General features: G+C 44.6%; 1 protein-coding gene across 1 annotated transcript; it reads left to right on the top strand.

Moving 5' to 3' along the window:
- The first annotated feature begins 7,792 nt into the window (after nucleotides 1–7,792).
- VIM (vimentin) lies at nucleotides 7,793–21,309 on the top strand. The gene is made up of 9 exons (XM_079948358.1): nucleotides 7,793–8,445; nucleotides 9,905–9,965; nucleotides 16,064–16,159; nucleotides 16,271–16,432; nucleotides 18,079–18,204; nucleotides 19,054–19,274; nucleotides 19,367–19,410; nucleotides 19,892–19,974; nucleotides 20,945–21,309. The coding sequence occupies exons 1-9, from the start codon at nucleotides 7,886–7,888 to the stop codon at nucleotides 20,981–20,983; spliced, it is 1,392 nt and encodes a 463-aa protein (XP_079804484.1). The 5' UTR covers nucleotides 7,793–7,885; the 3' UTR covers nucleotides 20,984–21,309.
- Nucleotides 21,310–22,491: the final 1,182 nt, after the last annotated feature.

Raw genomic sequence — 22,491 nt, 5'->3', positions numbered from 1 at the left:
GTAGAGCTTACACAAGTAAAGCTGAAAGACCAGAGGAACTGAGCACAAGAAACCAAACACAATCACTATGGAGATGGCACCAGTATGGTTTGTGTAGAATGAATCATCTGGAGGGTGCTTCCTTTCTGAATAAGAAAAAGAGTGAGAGAGTCATAGATGTAGACCAAAGAGAGAGAGATATAGTTTTGAACAGAGGAAAAAAACCCTAGTCATTTCCGTTGCTAAATCACCAGCTTACTGCTCAGAGATCTGTTATGTATGTTTGGGGGGGTTACATGGCAACCGGAAAAAAGGTATTTGGTTCCATTTGCTAAATAAATTATTACCAAGAAAGGAAAAGAAATGTTGCTTACCAATAAGCACCAAAAGATTGAATTAACTGACGTGTATTTTTTTCAAGATTGGCACCTTTGGTTTCTCCAAAGCTTCAGTGTGGGACAAATTAAACCCGTAAACATGCACACACCAGTACTACTAACAGCAATTACATGGGCCATCAGCTCCAAGAATGTTCCTGAAGAAACGGAGAAGAAGAAAAAACTTTTCTCCTACGCTTGAAGGAAATAAATGCAAGACCAAAAACAGCTGACCCACACAGTGATCCAAAAAATAAAAAACACTTATTTCCCTTGCATTTATTTCAGACCCTCCAAGTGTCCCTATTTTCCAGGGATGTCTCTGATTTAGAGAAGCCATCCCAGTTTCTAATTTGATCCCAAAATGTCCTGCTTTTCCTTAGGATGTCCCTATTTTCATTGGAGAAATGTTGGAGGGTATGGAGTTATCCAACCCTCAAGCCATCTGAAGGCAATCCTGTACAGAGAAGAGTTTTTAAAAAAAATGTTTGATGCTTTATTCAGTTTTTATATGTTGGCAGCTGTCCAGAGTGGCTGGGGCAACCCAGTAAGATGTGTGGGATAGAAAGAGTAAAATTATCATTATGGAATGGGACTTTCCTATTTTGTTGGAGAAATGTTGGAGGGCATGTTATTTGCTATATCCAAGCTGGATATAGCAAATTGGGTATGTTAACAGAGATTGGGTATGTTAACAGAGTGGCAGAAATAAAGCAGACAGAAAAGAAACTGGTAGTACTTTACTGAGGGTGAACCGAACAAAACAGTGCAACATGAAGAGAAATATGCAAAGGTTTGCCTTATTCTACAGGCCTACACAAGGGGGAAAATAGGCATGGCCACAAACCAAGTAGAGCTCGAGTTACCTCAGAAGGACCGAGCACATCTGAGTGGTTGCTAGGCTACACACAACTGTCTGTTTCCTTGATTTGGGAAACCTATACTGCAGAAATAGGGTTGGATCCTGGCCTAGTCATACTTAGATTAGTCTCGCAGAAATCATGACTAACATTAAGTCTGACTAACTTTGGCTACTAGTTTGTTTCTAATGGTTGCAAGATAGCCGGCTGTTGTACTGAATCACAGACATGAGCACTTACCAGTTCAGAGGATATTTGGCCTGAGAGGAGAGCCTGTTCATTAAGTGCTTGAACAGCCTTGCCCTCATCCTTTTTTTCTTTGCAGAGGATCGTTGTAGGGATTTCTTTTTCTTTTGCCTGTACTAGGAGTTTTGGGAGGCTCACAAAGGATTATAGCTCAAACTTGACGGCTTAACTAAAGAGCTCTCAAAGAACTGGACAGCTCAACAAAATACAGTCCTGGGTGCCAGTACAGTTAGGCCCAGCAATGTTTTCTTTCCGTGCAACCTCTGATCCCCACTGAATGAGAGAACAAAATGGACTTCTGTATGGGGCTTGCGCTACCAATACTCCTTCAATTCAGGCTCGTCAGCTTCGTTTTCTCGACTGCCTGACACAAATAAAACAAAATAAAGTTAGCCCAGAGGGCTAAAACAAATCTCTTTATTTAGTTGCAAAACAACCTTATTATACTCCTGTGTGTCCCATCTAGAATCAAAAGTTAGTCCTTCACATTGACAAAGCAATTCTGGGGGCGGGGGGGGGGGGGGAACGACTCCAGACGAAACCGGAGCAATTCTCAGTGACGCAATTCTCAAAAGTTTAAACTGGGCATCTGCTAATAAGTGGTGCCCTGCTATCGGCACGTCTAAAACCAGCACCATTTCTCTTCTGACAAGGCCACAGGTTTTAGAACAATTGCCTTGCGGTGAGAGCCCCCATGGTGTAGAGGTAGCTTAGTGTGTTGGACTAAGACCTGGGAGACCAGGGTTCAAATCCGATGAAGCTCACAGAGTGACCTTGGGCCAGTCACTCACTCTCAGCCTAACCTACCTCACAGGGTGGTTGTGAGTAAAACATGGAAAAAGGGAAAGGAAGCATGTATGCCACTGTCAGCAACTTGGAGGAAAGGTGGGATAAAAATGTATATGCCATATTTTTTGCTCTATAAGACTCACATTTTCCCTCCTAAAAAGTAAGGGGAAGTGTGTGGGCGTCTTATTGAGTGAATGCAGGCTGCGCAGCTATCCCAGAAGCCAGGACAGCAAGAGGGATTGCTGCTTTCACTGCGCAGCGATCCCTCTTGCTGTTCTGGCTTCTGAGATTCAGAATTTTTTTTTTCTTGTTTTCCTCCTCCAAAAACTAGGTGTGTCTTGTGGTCTGGTGCGTCTTATAGAGCGAAAAATACGGTAAATGCAATAAATTTGGCACCGAAACAGGAGCATCTTGTTCATAGTTCTATGCAGAGTATCCTTCAAGATGTGCCTGCACTACCATTTCCATCATCCTAAACCGGCATTTATTTATTTTTTAAAAAAAACCCTGCTAGGACATTTGCAAAGCTAAGTAGGGTCTGGTATGGTTTCAAATTGGATGAGGGGCTGCGTGTTCACATCCCTGCATTCCAGGGGTTTGGACTAGATGGCTCTCAGGGTCCCTTCCAAGTCTACAGTTCTATGATTCTGTGAAGGAGGCTGATGGGAATTGAACAACATCCAAAGAGCTAGAGCATGGGTAGGCAAACTAAGGCCCGGGTGTTGGATCTGGCCCAATCACCTTCCAAAGCCGGCCTGTGGATGGTCCGGGAATCAGCGTGTTTTTACATGAGTAGAATGTGTGCTTTTATTTAAAATGCATCTCTGGGTTATTTGTGGGGCATATAAATTCTTTTTTTTTCTTTCAAAATATAGTCCAGTCCCCCACAGGGTCTGAGGGACAGTGGACCGGCCCCCTGCTGAAAAAGTTTGCTGACCCCTGGGCTAGAGGTTCCTCACTCCTGATCTATCGAATTACCAGTAGGATGTGAAATTGCAAGGCTTAAGCCAGCCTTTGCCAACCCTTTAGATTAGGTGTAGGGCATGTTTGGCCCTCTGGATGTTGTTGAATGACAACTCCAAACAATCATGGCCAAAGACTAGGGGTGATGGGAGTTGTAGTTCAGCAGCATCAGGTGGCCCAAAGGTTCCCTGTTCCAGCTGCTTTGGATCATGGCTCCCAAAAGCCCTAGCCGCCCCTATAGGAACACCATGAATGCATATAGCAACATTGCTCAAGTTTGTCTGAGAAATGGTTCGGGAACAAGTTGGCTAGGTTTGGGGAACAGAGTGAGTGAAGGCTGTGCACTGTGAAACAGTCACCCTTTGCATCAGCATTGCTTACGGATCAACATTCAGTATCAGTGGAAGCAATTAGGTAATGAATTGGGTAGTGCATGGACTCTGGGGGTTTGCTAAATGTGTCACAAGCCCCAAAAGTTATTAAGCCATAATGAAAATGGTTATTTGGCCTTATAAGGTTATGAGCTGCCTCCGCTATCTCTCAAGTAGCTTCTGTCAAAGCCAAGGCATAGGTAGCTTTCAAGTGGGAGCCAGGTCAGTATTAAAGACAAGCAGAGAATTAGAGCAAACTGTTAGCTAGAAATTAATTACTGCATGTAATAATACAAATGGCCTCCTCACCCCATAATAAAAATCTTCCACGATGCCTATTAAAACTTGCCTCCTAAAGAGCTTGTTTTGCAGCCCTTTTCTTTTGAAGAGGGTACATGTCCTGAGTGCTTCGGGCTATTTTCCCTTCACACTTATTTTGCTGAGGTATAAACCAAAGGAACACTAAAAATTGGAAGGGACCATAACCCACTGCAATGCAGGAATCTTTTGCCTAACATGGGCTCTACTGGATTGGTGAACTTCTGTACAGGGTGTGAGATAGTGTACAACCAGGGGTGGGGATACTTCAGCCAACAGCTCTAATTAGGCCCATCATAGGTGGCAATTTGGACCGAAGGGAATTTCCCTCAAATCATGCCCACCTGGTGTCATATCAGGTGTGGGGCAGGTAAGGGCACACCTCTAAAGAAAGAATTGCATTCTTAAAGTGCAATTGTACCTTTGCAAGTAAAGCTCGCTGATTGTACCTTTGTACAATGGGATTGCTCCCATTGTACCTTTGCAAGTAAAGCTCACTGGTGCTGTCAATCAGCTGATCCATTGCCCAGATCCAGTTCCCTACTTCTGGCTGTGCACTGTGTAATGTGATTGGGGCATGTGCTTCCTGATTGCCACAGGATTCTCCTGGATTCCTGTGGGGGAGTGTAGCATAGGAAGAGTCACTTAGAAAAGACGATGAATTATAGCAGGCAGAGAATGGGTTGAGCACTTCCTTCCTGTCAAAAGCTGCTTCGGTGTTGAAAATTTCATAACACCGTTGGGATTTCAACATGTTCATGGTCAGCTTGTATCTTGGTCTTCATAAGAGTTATGGAACAGTAGGGCAGGAATGTGAAGGTTGTCTCCACTGCTGCAATTGCTGTTGTTTTGTCCACACACAGGAATAAGGTTAATCTGTCTCGATAATGTAATACGTTGTTTACCTTCAGCTATTCATAAGCTGAAATTTCACAAATGCTATGAATTTGAACTGGAATTAGCAATGCATTCTAAGCAAGTTCTTTCTGTGCACTTCTCCCTGCTCTGACTCAATATCTACTGTATCCCATGGTCATTACTGGGATTGACATTTTGCAATAGCTCCCATGAGCAGCAATTTCAGCATTCATCCTTTTAGAGACAGTCACAAGCTACATTTGTAGTGGCCTGACCACAGCTGATTCAAGCTGAATGTGACACATGGCAGCAGCATGCAGATGACCAGCTCATGTGCCAAATGTTTGCAAGCAGCTGGAATTTGACTGAGGTCATCAGAATAGACCAGTAATGGGGATCCTCTGGGCCTAATAAGGCCTGCTCATTTGGTGTTGTATATGACTTCAGGTGTAGGGCAGGTGGGTGCGGCTTAAGCAAAATAGCCTGAAGTCTAACAGGCCTGATTAGGCTCCTGGGCTAGAAGGTCCCCACCCCTTTCCTTCCTCACAAGAAAAAAATAAACCCCTACCAGTGTTTCTCAAACTTGGGTCTCCAGCTGTTGCTGGACTACAACTCCCATCATCCCTAGCTAGCAGCAACAGTGGTCAGGGATGATAGGAGCTGTAGTCCAACAACAGCTGGAGACTCAAGTTTGAGAAACACTGCACCATCCTGAGCTCCCTCGAAGGAGCATGGATTATAAGAGCAATAACGACATGTGTAATAAGTTTAATATTTTTCATCTGCCTTTTCATTTTATTTCTAAAAGTTTAAATTGTAGTTTGCAAAGAAAACAGGAGCCGTATCAGGGTGCTTTAAAGATTTAACAAATATAGAGGAGCACATGGGGCAGGGAACCACTTTTGTCAACTGCATAAATTATCAGTAAAGAATTCTGCATGAGACACTGGGCTTTTGTTTCCCACTGGCTAGCTATGTACGGTTATTATAATCTCAAGGGCCAAGTTTGTGTTGCTGTCCTTCAGCCAAGGATGTGGCATGTCAATACACCTCTTCACTGCTTACTGCGCTGAAACGCCCCTTGGCTGTAGAGATGAAGGCCAAACTGGGCAAATTCCTTGGCGACTATGCACAGAAGTGGCACATCTCAGGCCCAGGGACCTAATGTTGGGCATTCCCCACCCCCGCCAGTCTCTCTAGACTGTCTCTCCAAACCACATGCTTCACTAGCCCTGCATCACAATCCCCACCGAGTGTTTTTGCCTGGCTAGAAGGTGCCCTTGAACTCTGATAATGCTTGCTTGGATGGCGGATAAGAGAGCATGAAGCTGACAGAACAAAGGCTCCTGCCATTTTTGCCTCTGGCTCCACTCACCACTGCATGCAGCTCTCGAAAGATTTCCCAGATGGGAATGTGACCGACCCTCTGCGTGAAAAGGGTCATGCAGAATAGTTAGGTTCAGATACAGTATGTCAACTGATGGGAGGAGAAGCAGGAGAGAGCTATTGCTGTGCTTGCCCTTCTTCAGGCTTCTTAAATGCAACTGGTTTGCTGCTACATAAAACAGGACACTGCCCTATGTGGACCTTTGGAAAGATCCATCAGATATTTTCTTATGTTTCATTAAGTCCCCTGGGGTTTACTTCTGAGTAAAACAAGCACAGGGCTGTTATGACTTATGCTGCTTCAGCAAAGGATAACCAGTTGCAGCAGAATCCACGTCAAAAAGATGTACGTTTTCAGGAAAAAAACATCTGTGGCTCCCTAGATGTTGCTTGTGAAGAACTCCCATCGGCTAGGCTGGCTGGGGGGTGAGGGGAAAGGTAGTCTTTCCTGCAGGGTTCAAAGCTCACGCCCACTCCCATCCTCATCCCACTGGCTGGACTAGATAGGCACCCATCATCATCTGGGGGGGGGGCACACCTTCCCCGCACCGATTTTTGCCATTAGCAGCTGTTACTCAGAAGCAAGTCCCACCGAGTTCAGCGGAGTTTGCTCCAGGGAAAATAGGCTGCGCGGGTGCCGAGTCTGCCGCATAGCTTTAAAGCGAAGTTGCAAACTTAAACGTCCTTTTCGGATGCGTCTCCGATCGTGCAGGAGAAGCATTGACCAGAAAATGCAGCCCAACTGCTGCGAAAGTTTTTTTGTTTTTGCTTTTTTTTTTTAAGGAAAAGAGAGAGAGAGAAACCAGCTAAATAACGGCCCCGGCGCCTCAGACAGGGCCCCGGCTGGTGCCATGTGGAAGGGATTGATAATGACGCGCGCAGCCTCTTGTGTCTCTGCAAGCGCCTGTCCCGAGGAAACCCGGCTCGCTTTTGCTCGCGAGGCAAAGAGGTTCCTTCTCCTCGGGCTGGAGGCGCCTCGACACGCGGGACTCCCCAGAGCAAAGGGGAACTCCTTCGCCACCCAGCCCAGCATCTCCCTCCCTCGCATTCGTTTTCCTCGCTTCTCAAAAACTCTGCGCGAGGAAAAGGGGACGCGACGGTCCCCCCATTGGCTTGGTTGTCCTGCCCATCCCGCCCCCACGGTATTCAGCCTGCAGCCAGTTCCTTCCACTTTCCACAGGCTCCGATCTCCACGTCTCGCCTTCAACCTCCCCACATCTGTTTCTCGTTGAGATCCCTCCAACTTCTCCACCCGCCTTGTTGCGGTGTCGTCGTTCCCCCCCCCCCCGGCGTTCTCCGCCCCCGTCCTTTCCATCCTTTCTCTCTCCCCCCCCCCTTCCCTCCTGCGCAGCCACAAATCAGGAGTTTGCAAGGCCAGGGGGTGGGCACCGCCTCCCTCCTCCTCCCCCCCCCCCGGTCGTGGCTTTTCTCCCCTATTAATCATCCCCTCCCTCCCCTTGAGCAGGAAGAGCCTTTGCTTCTGCTTTTCTTGCTGGGATTGTGGGGGACCAGCCCCGCCCCGCCCGTCCCGGGGGACCCCGTCGGGCAGCGGTTGGCCGCCGCGCGGGGCGGGGCTTGGCTTTTGTTGGACGGGGCGGGAGGGCGTGACTGGCGTATAAGAGGCGCGCGGATCCCGCTCGGCCGCTCTCCCGCGCCTCTTCCTCCCGCTGCTCGACGGCGCTGCTCTCTCGCGCTCTCTCCCCGGGATTGCCCACCTTCCTCTTCTGGGATTACAACCATGAGTACCACCAGCAGCAGCCGGAGTTCCTACCGCCGCATGTTCGGCGGGGCGGGCGGGCGGCCCAGCTCTTCGAGCAGCAGCCGCTACGTGACGTCGTCGAGCCGCTACTCGCTGGGCAGCGCCCGGCCCAGCAGCGTCCGCCTGGTGTCGTCGGCGCCCGGCGGCGGCGGGCTCTACGCCTCCAAGGCCGTGCGCCTGCGGAGCAGCCTGCCGCCGATGCGGATGCTGGGCGTCGATGGCGGCGTGGACTTCTCTCTGGCCGACGCCATCAACACGGAGTTCAAGGCCAACCGCACCAACGAGAAAGCCGAGCTGCAGGAGCTCAACGACCGCTTCGCCAACTACATCGACAAGGTGCGCTTCCTCGAGCAGCAGAACAAGATCCTGCTGGCCGAGCTCGAGCAGCTGAAGGGCAAAGGCACGTCCCGCCTGGGCGACCTCTACGAGGAGGAGATGCGCGAGCTGCGCCGGCAGGTGGACCAGCTCACCAATGACAAGGCCCGCGTGGAGGTGGACCGCGACAACTTGGCCGAAGACATCATGCGCCTGCGGGAAAAGTAAGGCGCGGGTCCACTGGACGGGGCGGGGGGGGGGTCCGGGCCATCTGGGGCTGGGCTGGTTGAGTAAACTACATTGGCCCCAATGGGACTTGGGGTTTGAGTAGCGGCTTGCCCTGCCAGACTTCCTGCTCTCCTAGTAGTGGTTCCGTCTGTGATGGCGCGCGCGCATCCTTTGCAAACAAAGGAAATGTGCGTCTCGTTTCAAAATGCCTGCAAATTTGTGCGAATGCAGCCAGGAGATTGACTGACTGATTGATTGATTGATTGATTGGATGGTTAACACTTCCCCATTCAGGTTACAGCCCTCGTTCTGCTTGTCTCCATCCATCCCTCTCCCCTTAGGAATGAAGTTGTCGCACCAGCGCTAAGCAAATATAAAAGTCTGAGCGTTCATTCATTCCTTTGATTCAGAAAGCTTGTGAATTCAGTCACGTGGGCTGGTTCAGAATGATCACATTCACTTTGTGAATCGCATGAAGGACTCGTCATGTGAAAAAGTTCAGAAAACTTTTCCACAGCTGAGCCTGCGCTGGCTGGAGGCACTGAAGAGGCAGCTGGGCAAGCGCCTTTGTCCTAAGAATCTGCAGTGTGGTGGGTCCCGTTATTCACACTCTGCAGCACAAAGAACAAGGGATGAAGTTCCATTCTTGTTTTACTCTGATGCTCTAGGAGGGCGATTCCATTAAAGGGGAATTACTTGCAAATGAACATTGAGAGGTGTAGTTTACTCCCATGTAAGTGCGCATAGAATTGGGCTGCTAGCCCCACCCAGTTCAATAGACTTTACTTTGGCTTCAATTTGCATTTTTTGCTAGAAGCAAGGCCCATTGCACTGGGTGGGAATTTCTTCTGAGTAAACTTGTAGAGGATTGCGGTGCAAGCCTGCAATTCCTCACAGACTTACTTCTGTGTAAAGTTACATAGATTGGATTGCACTGTTACTCTACTCATTGTTGAATCAGTTTATGCTGGTACTTTCCAAAGTTGCATGGTTGCAAGTGCCTGGTAATTTTCCACGTTGGTATTAGAATTATAAGGTCTAGATCAGGGCTAAGTTTGAATTTATGGTTTGGGGAGCTGCTGCAAACCTCCAGTTTTAACAAAATGTGTTAGGCAAACAATCCACAATTGTAGGTCAGCTCTCCCTCCCACTGAGCTAGTTTAATGTGGGGTAGCCTTCCCCCCCTCCCCCTTTTTTTGCTGGTCTTATGTTTATTGTTGGATTTAACGCTGCTGCTTCTGCAAGAGTTCTGCTCCAAGTCTGGTCACACTGTAATGAAAACGGAGCCACACAAATGGAGGCATGGGGTGCTTTTGTGTGGAAGACCTCCCCCTCCCACACTCTCCCCCCTTTTGCTTCTCTTTCCCTCATGGGTGTGGCTGACTGTCCATCAAATCTGAACTTCACTTGGTCAGCTTTTTTCATTTCTTTGAATGGGTCATTTAATTTTTCCAGACTTCAAGATGAGATGCTTCAGAGGGAAGAAGCTGAGAACAACCTGCAATCTTTCAGACAGGTTTGTAATTTCATACATCCCCCCCCCCCACCCTGTGAAAGTTTTTAAGTGTTTGTTAAATTCTAGTGCTTAAACGCTTACAAGTAAGAAGCGGAACAGAAAGCCACCTGGTGGTTGAAAATGGATAATGGGAGTGTTCTGGTTCTTCGGTACAAATTCATTTTCCCCCTAATTTGCCTTAGTAGTTCTTGCACTTCCATTGTGTTTTGACTCGTACGAAACAGTATTTCTGCATTTTTGAGCAGTATTGAAATGTTAAGATCATAAGAGCCCAGCTCAATCAAACCCAAAGGTCAATCTAGACCAGCTTTCTGCTTTTGCACAGTGGCTTTCCTCTGGGAAGCTGGCTACCTTGGTTGCTCCCCAGCAACTTATAGTCTGATGCACACAGCCTCTGTTCCTGGAGTTTTCATCTAGCCATGATGACTAGTAGCTATGAAGATCTATACTGGGGTAGCCACCATGATGATGTTGACCTAAACCAATTTCCCCCAACCATTGGCCATGTTGGCTGGGACTGATGGGAGTTGTAGTCTGACAACATCTAGATGGAACCAATATTGGCTAACCTTGATCTAGACACATTGTCATATAACAGCATTGTTGCATTCAGATGCTGAAGATGAAAGGATAGCATATTGCCAAAGGCCAAGTAGTAAGTTTGTGGCGGAGAAACTTTATAACAAAACTTGCTGGTCATGCTTTTCAGGCACTATGTTAACACCAGCTGTGTCCAGCTTTTTGAGCTGTGCTTGGATTTAGCAGAGGCACTTACAAGCACATAGCGCTCTTGCAGGGGCCAAGAATTGTTTCTGTTTTATCAACGTCTAGCCTGTTACCCAGAGAAGCTCTGTGGAATCGGTTTTTCAGATTGGTAAGGGTGAAAAGGAGCCATCTGTTCGCTTGGCTGAAAGGTATTAATGGTTTCTATGGGATTCACTATGGAATGCCGATGCAGGCATTAACAGCGACTGTGGTGGCAGCAGATTGAAATAATAGGAGCCTTTGTGTTCTGGGGTGCTTATGGCAGGCTGCATTCTTGCTGGATGTGTAATGATGCAAGCATATTTAGAAACCCATAATTTAAAGCATTGGCCACTTCAGCTGGTCCAGTCTCTAACTGATTATTGAACAAGATTGTCCACTAATTATATTGCTGACATGAAGACCGACCTAAAATCAACAAGGATGTTAATTTAGGACTGCATAATAATTAATGCTTCAGACATTCCTTCCTGTCCCACTAGACTGGTTCACTGGACATTTGAAGTAAATAACATTTGGAGCCTTTCAAACCTTAGCCATTTTGCTTTGAAAAATGAAGCTTTTCTGCCTTAAGTTCTCTGTGTGCTAATTTTAAATACAATAACTAATTTTCAAACCTCAATTTCAAATAAGAATGTGAGATGGAAACGGATCCTTTTAAGTAAAGCCATCTCCATAAGACAGTGAGAGTCTGAGTTTGGGCAAAATTCATGAAATAAGTTGCATTTTTCAATTAACTTAAAATAAAAATGTTTGCAGCTTTGCTGACTATATCCCCCCCCCCTTTTTTGAGCCAGATTCTCAGTTTGTGGAAGAAACATCTTTAGCCCATACTCCTATACGCAACCTTGTAGTAAGCCCATTGAATCCTGTGGGAATTACTTTAGAGTTGAAGTAGGATAGCGCATTTGGTTTGAGACTTTCAAGTAAAAGAAGAGGAAGGTGAAATTTGAGATAGCTGGGTGCACAAGCATGAATGAGACATGTGGCTTGCAGAGTTGTCTTCTACAGTTACTGGTGTGAGCCCCCAGAGTAACCCTAAACTGAGTCTTGGTAGTCTCTTTGGATATGTCTAGTACTGCAGTAGCTCAGAGCTCCTTTGTGCTTGGCCTGATAGTTCCATTTGCATGGTTGTCTTCCGCTGAGTGTGGGGAATCCAAGAAGGGTGACTTATGGGATAACATAGCATATTGCTACGACCACATCTGTCTTGTGGGTATTCTTCAAGACTTCCACTCAGGCAGAAAAAAATTACCAAATACTGAATCTTCCTGACTCATTTCCCTTGCTTTGCTGGGGCTCTTGATCTATCCTACACGAGCCACGTGACTGGGGGAGCTATAAATAAAGGGAACAATGCACAATGGTGTTGTGTCCTCTTTCCTCATGTGTGTGCAATGTTGATTGAGGATTATTTAGCCCAGACCCATAATACAGATGCAACATTTAGGAGCTTATTCTGTTTTTACTTTTATCTCTGCCATACTGTAAACCTAAAGCACACTGGCGATGTTCTAGCATTCTTGAGCACATGGAAGAATATGATAAGAGATGGTCATGCACAGATGATGTAATGAAGTGAACCTTTGGATACAATCTGGTAAAACACCATGTAGGAAGCTGCATGCATTTTGCTGGCGAGATGATACATGTGGTACAATACCACTGTATAGCTTAGGCATTTGAAAGAGAAAAAGCAGGATCTTGGAACAAAACTACCACATTTTTCGCTCTATAAGACGCAGCAGACCACAAGACGCACCTAGTTTGGAGGAGGAAAACAAGAAAAAAATATTCTGAATCTCAGAAGCTAGAACAGCAAGACGGATTGCTGCGCAGTGAAAGCAGCAATCCCTCTTGCTGTTCTGGCTTCTGTGATAGCTGCGCAGCCTGCATTCACTCCATAAGACGCACACACATTTCCCCTTACTTTTTAGGAGGGAAAAAGTGAGTCTTATAGAGCAAAAAATACGGTACTTAGGGTGGTGAAATCATTAAAATCCTTAACATTAGGCTAGGCATTCGCTTTTGGAAGCCCCTAGGCTGATTCCCCACTTCCACCTTCCTAGCTATCTCCCAGTATGCTTAGGACACCTTGTGGGAAGGAAGAGAGAAACCAGTGTTGTAGAGAGGTAGAATGAAATATACTTTGCTCACGCATTTAGGGGGCATTTGACTTGGGTCATAGCTTGTCCTAGACAGAAGGGTCCTGTCAATTGATAAGCTCTTTGGCAGCAGGCCTAAAACAACTCTGCTGGAGTTCACTGGGCTAGCTTGACTTGATATAAGAGCTTCACATACTCAGGCTGGTCTGCCTGTAAGAATTGCTTCCTCATTTTACTGTGCATGATTGACAGATGGAGGCCATGGAAGAACCAGCACACACATCCAAATAGCCTAACTGCCACAACTCTTTGCAGCAGTGAAGTTGCCAGATACCTTTACAAGTTTAATTTACTATGGATCCCAAATTTGATTGTGACCTCCCAAATATAGGGGTTTAAGGCTGTGAAGTGTGTGTGTGTGTGTGGTGTCAAGCTTCCCTCCCCATAATTTTGCTCAGAATGAAATAGCATCTCACAATGGGTGTGTTCAGCAAACTGTCTTTGAAGTCTGTAAAGTGAGACTTGAAAGAGATGAGGGTGTCCTGCTGGAAAGAGCTTAGGAAGGATAAGCTTCGTTCCCCTAGGCTGAAACATGGGGAAGGAAAATGCTAAATCCCTGAAGCTGGAGGGTGGGGGGCAAAGCTCTAATATTCCATAAATGTCTCAGGGCATTCCTCTAAAATGGGTGAGGAACCAATGGCCTCTCCAGCTGTTGTAGGATTCCTCAACTCCCATCAGCCCTAGCCAGCATAGCCAGTGTTCAGGCAATGATGGGAGTCGTGATCTTGCAACCTCTGAAGCATCCAGGGACTCCCCACCCCAGCCATTGTCTTTAGGCATAAAACCTCAACTCTCCATTACTCAGCAACGCTTTGTTCCTAACCAGCATCTATTGGCTAGTGACCTGTTTCAACATAATGCATCTCTATATGTATATATATACAGTTGAGTTCTTAGCCTTTTGCACATGTTAACTTGAGTAAGTAAAGCAGAGTTACATAGAGCGGGACTCTGCTTTTACCTTTCCCTCACCCCAAATTGTGTCACCTCCCCCAACAATGGCATGCTCCACATGTAGAAAAAAGCCCAGTGTGCAAGGAGCTCCATGCAGTGTGCCAGGCTTGCAGCTGCACATGCGTTCTTCTACAGGCAGAGTGAACCATGTGGTTGTTGAAGGTGCAACACCAGAGCTAAAGCTGGCCCTTCTCTGGCCCTTCTCTGCAGTCTACATGAACATGCCCTCTAAGTTTCCTTCATAGTTCTTTGCTTTCTCCATAATTGTGTTCCACTGAGAGCCAGCACCTGTTGCTTATTGGATTCAAAGGAACTCCTTCCCCAATACTTCAAGCCCAGACTGTCATCTCAAATCAAGTTGCAAGAGTGCACTCTGGTTACACTTGCATGTGGATTTTTTTTTTTTTTAGTGCTAGCCACAACTGGGCTAATACTTTTGCTGCCTGAGCTTGTGTTGCTTTCCTAGACTCTCAGATAAAAATCTGCAATACCCCTGTCCTGCGAAGTTACTTTAGCATGGGGGTAGCCAATGTGGTACTCTCCAGATGGTACTGCACTGACAATTGGGCTGGTGGGAGCTGGGAGTACAGCAACATCTGGAAGGGAGCACATTGACTACTCCTGCTTTAGCACCTGAGACTGAAAATCGCACAAGAACATCTCCCCCTTTTAACAGTAAAATAAATAACAGTTTGCTTGACCACTTACAACACTCCAGAAACATCTTCCGGCAATGGTAGTCTTTCACTCTTTGCCTAAAGGTGTTGTTTTTCAAAGTTTTGAGGGGAGAGTGGGCCACAAACACTAGCCTGGTGCATCTGGAGCAATCTGCATTAGCTTTCAATGGACCGAGCGTGTTCATTTTCAGCTATACTTGCAACAGGTGCCTTGAGAGGAGAATATGAATTCTTGCCATGGGCTCACACTTGTCTGGGATAAGCAGTGAGCTTTCAGGCATGAAATCTGACTTCTGAAATGGCATTGCTCAGTTCCTGTGTGAAATAACTGGCAGCTTTGCACAGTTGCAGAGAAAACAAAAGTAGATTCTGAGATGAGCTCTAATCTCTTTTGCTTACTGCCAAGTACACACAACAAAACATTATCTGCTTTTCTGTTGTGGCTGAGCCCTACTGTATTTTGCCATCCTTCTCCAACTAATCCTTTGCCTGGAGTCTTAAATGACACCAACTATCTCTTTTGTGTAACAAACCTGCTGTCCTAAATGGAATGGAATGGAATGATAAAGTTTATGGGCATTCATTAGTAGCTTGTTTCAGGTGCATTAATATTTCAAATAACTTATCTGACATAATATCCTAAAGTTCCTAAAGTACTTGTATGCCTTTGATCCTGTTGCAATGAATTTAGTGTGTAAATAGGTTACTTTAACCACACAAAAACTTGCCACACCATTCATTTTATCTTGGACTGCATACAACTTCTATCTAAACTAAACTTTTTTTTTTCTGGTGGTCAAATATGTTTAGTCTAAGTTGACATCACCTAGATACAGTGATGCTGGCTTTCCAGAAAAAATACTGGAAAATTTCTGCTACTCCATATTGATCTGATTCTGCATGTTTCAAACTGGTATTCATACGCCAAACTAAAAGTATGTCATACTAACTTTAAAGTTTTTTTCAGTAGCCAAAAATAGTTGAACTGAAATACTGAATTAGAGTTAGGGAATTCAATAAAGTGCACTTGCTGTACTTAAAATATTATAATCAAACATTTTATTGGAAATTACTGATAATGGAATGATCAAGACATGACATGACAATAGTATTTTTTTTAATTAATAAAACAATTGAAGGTGCCAATAAGATTTATACTCCCCCCTCTTTTGACTGAAAGCTGTGCAGCCTTTCTGAAGATAGCTCCCTAGAAAAAGTGATTGCAGTTTCAGATTTGACTAGACTTCGTTGATCATTAATTAATGTTACGAAACAATGACTTTCTCAAAATGGAAAATTGTATGCAGAAAAAATATAGCTGTGGAGAGCTTTGGTCAGATTCTGTGCTGTAGACAATTTTCCATGGAGAAATGTCAAACCTCCACCTCAATTGCTGAAGGAAGGAAGTGAAATCAAGCCGCTCCTTATTTAGACAGTAGTTTGTTCATTGCAGACATTTTTGCCCCATATTACAACATTCTCCCAGTTAGCTTATGAATGTTTCTGACACCCTTTCCCCCTGCTGTTCCTCCCTCAGGATGTTGACAATGCCTCCTTGAACCGCCTGGATCTTGAACGCAAAGTTGAATCTCTGCAAGAAGAGATTATCTTCTTAAAGAAGCTCCATGATGAGGTAATTTTTGAACTCCCACCAGCTTTTCAATGTGATTCCTTAGGGGGGAAATGAATTGCATTGGTAAAAATGTTCAATGTATGGAATGTCATCTTTTTTTTTCCCTTGAAGGAAATCCGTGAGCTTCAGGCCCAGATCCAGGAACAACATATCCAGATCGATGTGGATGTTGCCAAACCTGATCTCACTGCTGCCCTGCGCGATGTGCGTCAACAGTACGAAAGTGTTGCTGCTAAGAACCTCCAGGAAGCTGAAGAGTGGTACAAATCCAAAGTAAGCAAATTGCCTGACTATCACCGCCCCCTATATACTATATTTCAATTATAGGATAAAATAAAATAGACTTTAGTTCAGCAGTTCTATATTTTGTCATTCGGATGCAGAGTGCTCATCTTAGTTGTCTGAACGTGAGGGTCATGGAACTATTAGGGATCTACTGTAGGCCTTGATACTACAGAAAGCACTGCCTCAAAATGGCGGTATACTGCAGATTTCTTTTAAAAATAAAATAAAACTTGTGTGTATGTTAGAAGATTTATGTCCCACGCTTTCTGTCACAAAAAGGATTCTGAGAGGTGGCTTACTTATTTAATAAAATGAGACCATTAAAAGCAATCCATTAAAAATAAATCATAATTAGTAATGAGAGCATTTCACTCTCGTTTTAAGAGAGGGACACTTACAAGCTACATTCAGCTCAGGCTACATAAGGTGTACACTCTTCTCTTCCCAACCTCCAGTGCCCCAAAGAGAATACCAGAAACAGTTAAGAAACAACTTATAGTCTCCAAGTAACACAACACACAACTTCAGAAACCGTGCCGGAACTGAACTGGGTGAACACATGAACTTGGCAAGTCTGCCCAGGGATGCTGTTTTAGCTTCTTATCATTAGAATTCTTCTTATAATTCTTATTTGTTGCCTACCCTTAACCAGCAGGTCCCAGGGTGGGTTACAACAATTCAAAATTCAGAATTAAAATCAGTTAAGACAGAATACAATTGCAGGAATAGGGTGGACCATGAAAACACACACATTATATCTGTGTTAGAATCACTGATTTTATTTATATTTTGGTTAAAAAAATGTTGCTTGGGTTTAGCCTCTTAGAGATTTTCTGTTAAATAAGTGTTATATGAATTTTCTTAATTTATATTTTAAATTAATTTATATTTTAAAATAAGGGTGGTTCCTGGTGTTCCTTGATAAGTGGCTCTTAATAACATGTAAAAGTTGAGAAAATGTAGGTGCAGCATTGAAAGTTCAGTGTTTCTAAGAATATACCGTATTTTTTCTGTGTATAAGATGCCCCCTATTCTGGGGGACTCCAAATTAAGAAAACACCCCTGAGCTCTACCCGTGTATAAGAAGAGCCCCAATTTTAAACCTAATTTTTTGGTTAAAAAACCCCTAGTCTACAGGGAAAAATATGGAATTCCCCATAAAACTAGAATCCTGTGACAGGATTGTGTGTCTCTTTGTACCTTGATGTGTCTTGAAGGGATAGTTGCAGGCCAGTAACATTCTGGTTTGTTTTTTAAAAAAAGTATTGTGTCCTGTTGCTAAGGAGCATCTGGCAAGCTGCAGATGGGTTTGGTTCTGTTGTTAAAAGCAGTTGGAATTCTGTAGGGACTTCTCTGCATGGTAAACAAATGTCTCACAGACACATATATTGGGAGGTCACGTTGCAATTGTGAAACGAGCCCGTTAAAAAAGACAGGGTTATAGCATGCAAGTCTTCATGACGCAGAGGCCTAGCCCACCCAAATTGACTTGTCCTGTAAGGTGCGAATCAGCTGAGGTCTGCTCCTCAATCATGCCCTTTTGGAGTTTAATTCTCCCAGTCCTTAATATGTGTCTTAGCTAAAAGGTGGGCTCTTGAAAAAGTTCATCTAGTTAACCTTGGTGTGGTTGTTAGTTTGCAGATCTGTCTGAAGCAGCCTCCCGGAACAATGATGCCCTGCGCCAGGCCAAACAAGAAGCGAATGAGTACCGCAGGCAAATTCAGAGTCTCACCTGTGAAGTGGATGCACTTAAAGGAACTGTAAGTGAAAGATGATGCTTGGAGGGGAAGGCTTTGGCAGGTGGTGGTGGTTTTTTAAGAAGAAAAGTAGGTTTAGGTCTGCATTTCTCAGCCATTCTTTCGGAATAGCGCAACTTAAATATTACATGTTTGGAAAAGAGACCTTTCAAACAATAAAGTTGGCATATGCCCTAACAACAACAATTTATTATTTATACCCTGCACATCTGGCTGGGCTTCCTGACATGAAAATAAGCCTGTGGTTCACCTCTGTCTCTGATCTCAAGCTGGTGATAAAACTAGGGCCAAGATCTCAGGCTACCCTAAAAATTCTTTCAATTGGAGATTCTAGGGATTGAATGTACAGCCTCGTTATGCATGTGATCTGCTGCTGAGCTGTTGTCTTTACAAAATGTTCTGCACTGGTAAAATGAATCTAATCTTACAACTCTGAGTCCATTCTGCACATTCTTGTAGCAAGTGAAGGAGGCTTCTATCTTCCTTGTTTACACTTGGGAACATATAAATCTGCCTTAACACTGAGGCAGACAGTTGTATCTCACTCAGGATTGTCTACACCAGGGCTGGCAGACATGTGGTCTTCCAGATGTTTCTGGATTAAAAAATACGTTTTTACATATGTAAACTTGAATCAGCCCTGGGCAGCATTGCTTAATGGCCAGGGATGAATTGAGCCATTGGGTTTTGTTCCGCTTTAATCCTACTGGAGTATAAACTCATTGAAATTAATAGACGTTATTAACTCGGGTCCACTTGCTTGGATACAACCTATTGATTTCACCATTTTACCCATGAACTGAATGCTATCGCTTGAAGCCTCAGTGTATGCTTTTTGTAAAATCTCTCCAGAACGAATCCCTGGAACGCCAGATGCGTGAGATGGAGGAGAACTTTAATCTTGAAGCTGCTAACTACCAAGACAACATTGCCCGACTCCAGGATGAGATCCAAAACATGAAGGAAGAAATGGCTCGCCATCTGCGCGAGTACCAAGAGCTGCTGAATGTAAAGATGGCTCTTGATATTGAGATTGCCACTTACAGGAAACTGCTGGAGGGAGAAGAGAGCAGGTACTAGATTCATCCGGTGGACCCTCAGCAGGCATATCTGAAAACAGTCTCAGCCGCTGCATCTAAATATGACTTCTGTTTTCTTTTTTCAGAATCACAATGCCCATTCCGACTTTTGCTTCCCTGAACCTGAGAGGTAAGCAACTGCCATCTATATCTGGTAGCTGGACGTCCTTGGTGTATTAATAATTTTTATATAAATAGTACTAAGATTGAGTTTAACTTGGCAATAGAAGGTCTTGGTTTTGGCATCTGATGTATGTAAAGGGTCTGGACTTCCCTTGATGCACTCTTGAGTCCTTGTTGCAATGCCCACCTTGCATCAGATGTGTAATCTGGGACTAGAATTGTTGAAGTGTCCTTCTCTGGGTCTGGGTGGTCCTGCCTTTTGCCAGTGGGTGGGTGTGGATGATCCTGACATAGGGCTGACTTTGCTGTTTGCTTTTTCAAACATTGTTTTGTTGGTAACCTAAACGGAGAGCTTTCAAAAGGCCTGATATCACATTGGTTTTGCATAGCAATATTACCCAAGCTCCAAGATCAGCATTGCTGTGGTATCTTTATAACATGAGTGAGAATTCTCTACAGAGTTCTAACTGTGCTATTCTTATCTACAGAAACAAACCTTGAGTCTATCCCAATAGACACCCACTCCAAGAGAACACTTCTTATCAAGACTGTTGAAACTAGAGATGGACAAGTGAGTGCTACAATTACAGATGTGGGGTTATATATATGTACATACATATTTACATTTATGCTGTTAAACGTATCTTCTAGGGGTGTGGAACATACTACTTTAGCATATTGGAATATATTATGGGGGTAACCTTTCCTCTCTTCTGGACTGGCTGTGTGCGTGCACACACAAAGACCGTTGAAATAGTCAACCTTTTATGCCCAGGATGCTTAATGAAAGTCGAGTGTCTACCTCCAAATTTGTGAAGGATCTAGATCCTGCGTTTGCTGTTGTTTCATTGGAACGGTGGGAGGGATAGATACTGGTGACGGGGCATGAAAACTTGCATGAATGGGACTCAGTTCTACAAGGATTCCAGGTTAAGCCTAGAATTCCATCCAAAAGTCATCAACAAGCCTATCTAGCCCTGGTTTCTGAGCCCTTAAGTCAGGCTGCTGTCTCTGTTCAAAACCTCCACAATGTGAATAATTTTTCCATTGAATGCTGTGCTTCAAATGCTGTGTGGTATAGCAATTCCAAGGACTGCTCTGCGTTTGTTGGATGTCTTGGGCAGGTTTAAGCATGTGGTGACAGAAGGCCAGCTGTCTCTAAATTGCTGAGTTGCCTTGCTTTTAAACTCCCCCCTCCACACACCCCCTTGGCTCCCAAGTAGATATCTTGAGCAGGTGGTGGGAAGCTGGGAAGACTTTCTGGTGTCCCTCCATATGCTTTGAGGTATCAGAGGGGAGGACGAGGGGAGGTGGGCGCAGTGTTGCACCAGCCTGTTGAGTTGCACCTTCCCTTTGCTGCCTATACAATCTGTGGACCATGTGGCAAGCCAGATAGTGGTGTTTGTGCAAGATTCCTAGTCACTAGCTTCAAGTGGAAAATATTTCAAGCAGCAGTTAAGCTTCCCTGTGAAAGCTTTAGGAGCTGAGATCAATTGACAATTAAATACCCTTCTAATGCTTTACGATACTTGTCTTAATAGGTTATCAATGAAACTTCTCACCATGATGAACTGGAGTGAAGAAGAGAACAGCACATCTTCCTTGTGCCGAAATGAACCCTTACCAGCAAAACTAAAAAAAGAGAAACAGCTTTTCAAGTGCCTTTCTGCAGTTTTTTCCAAGAGCGCAAGGTGGTTATGCTAGAAGATATAGGTCTTAGATCATGCAAAACTGACTCTCTTGATGGGTTAGAAGAGCTTTAAAAAAAGGGAGTCTAGTTCAGATAGCACTATCTTGTGCTGCAATACTGTTGTTTTTTTTAAGTTTCTGAATTGAATAAAACTGCTTTTTCAGCACAGTATGATGAGCAACCTCTCACTGCTTCAATAAACATTTGGGAAATTGCTTTCTCATGTCTTCTTAATTTGCAGCAAGTTTTTAGCAACAATCGTAGATCTACTTTCATTGTAGCAGCAAGAAATGCTTCCAGGATTTTTTTTTAATGGAAAACACGCACGCACACATCTACACCTGCTCTTTGAAACTTGATGTCTGTCAATATTAGCTCTTACACAGTAATTATACACTATTGAGGGGATAAATATATTTTCCTTGGAGTATAAATACATGACTATTCCTTTTCCAGCACCCTCATTGTGATATTTGTTTTAATATAGGAAAAAGGTGTCTCTCATAGGAAGCTTCTTCATACCACATCAGACCACTGGTCAATTTAGGCTGGTATTGATGGAAAACTTGTGACATTGCTGATGTTTTTCAACTCTCATCAGCCCTGGAAACATTTGGAGAGTCGCAGGCTCCCCACCCCTACTCTACACAGACTGGCAGTGACTCTCTAGCATTTGAGACAGCTTGTCTGTCTTAGCACTACAAGGAGAGACATAGGATTGAACCAACCTCTGCAGCCTTTTGCATGCAAACCATCTGCTCTGCAAGTGGACCGTGCCCCCCCCCTCACTAGTTGCCCCTAGTGACCAAGACACACACTCCCTTCAGATCAGCTTTTATACTGGGCTGAACTGATAGTAAGGTATTCCTTCCCCAAAGCTGTGAAGTTCTTTTTTTGCACTCACCTGAAGTCATTAAAAAAAACCAGACCCTATTGTGCTTCCCATAAGCTGATCTGAGCATCTTCTCTTGCCCCCAACCCTACCTGGCAGCAGTGCCTTTGGAGATGCCTAAGAAAGGTAGCTACGAGAGTTTTGCACCCCTTGCGTTAGATATGCAACAGCAGTGGCCCAAGAAACATTTATTATCTATCAGATTTTGGGTGTCCTGCAAGCTACTTTTTTCCCCACAGGTGCCTAAAATAATGCCATGTCATTCCAGAGCCTGTGAAGGCAAATAGGTCTTGCCATTGCCACTGTTTCTGGTGAACTTTTGGGGAAGGGAAGAGGCATTGGTCAATTTGATTATAAGCCAGTGCTTGGGGCAGAAGTTTATGGCCTCACCAATTTTGACATCACTAGCTGCAATGGTAACATGCATGGAATGTGCTTGATGTTACAAACCATCTATTGAATGGTGCCTGTTCCACAGTGTGGGTATGGGATGCATATTATTCTCT

Source organism: Podarcis cretensis, assembly GCF_951804945.1.
Source record: "Podarcis cretensis genome assembly, chromosome: 12".
Classification (NCBI taxonomy): domain Eukaryota; kingdom Metazoa; phylum Chordata; class Lepidosauria; order Squamata; family Lacertidae; genus Podarcis; species Podarcis cretensis.
The sequence above is the reverse complement of the archived record's forward strand: the minus strand, read 5'-3'. Positions and strand labels throughout refer to the sequence as shown.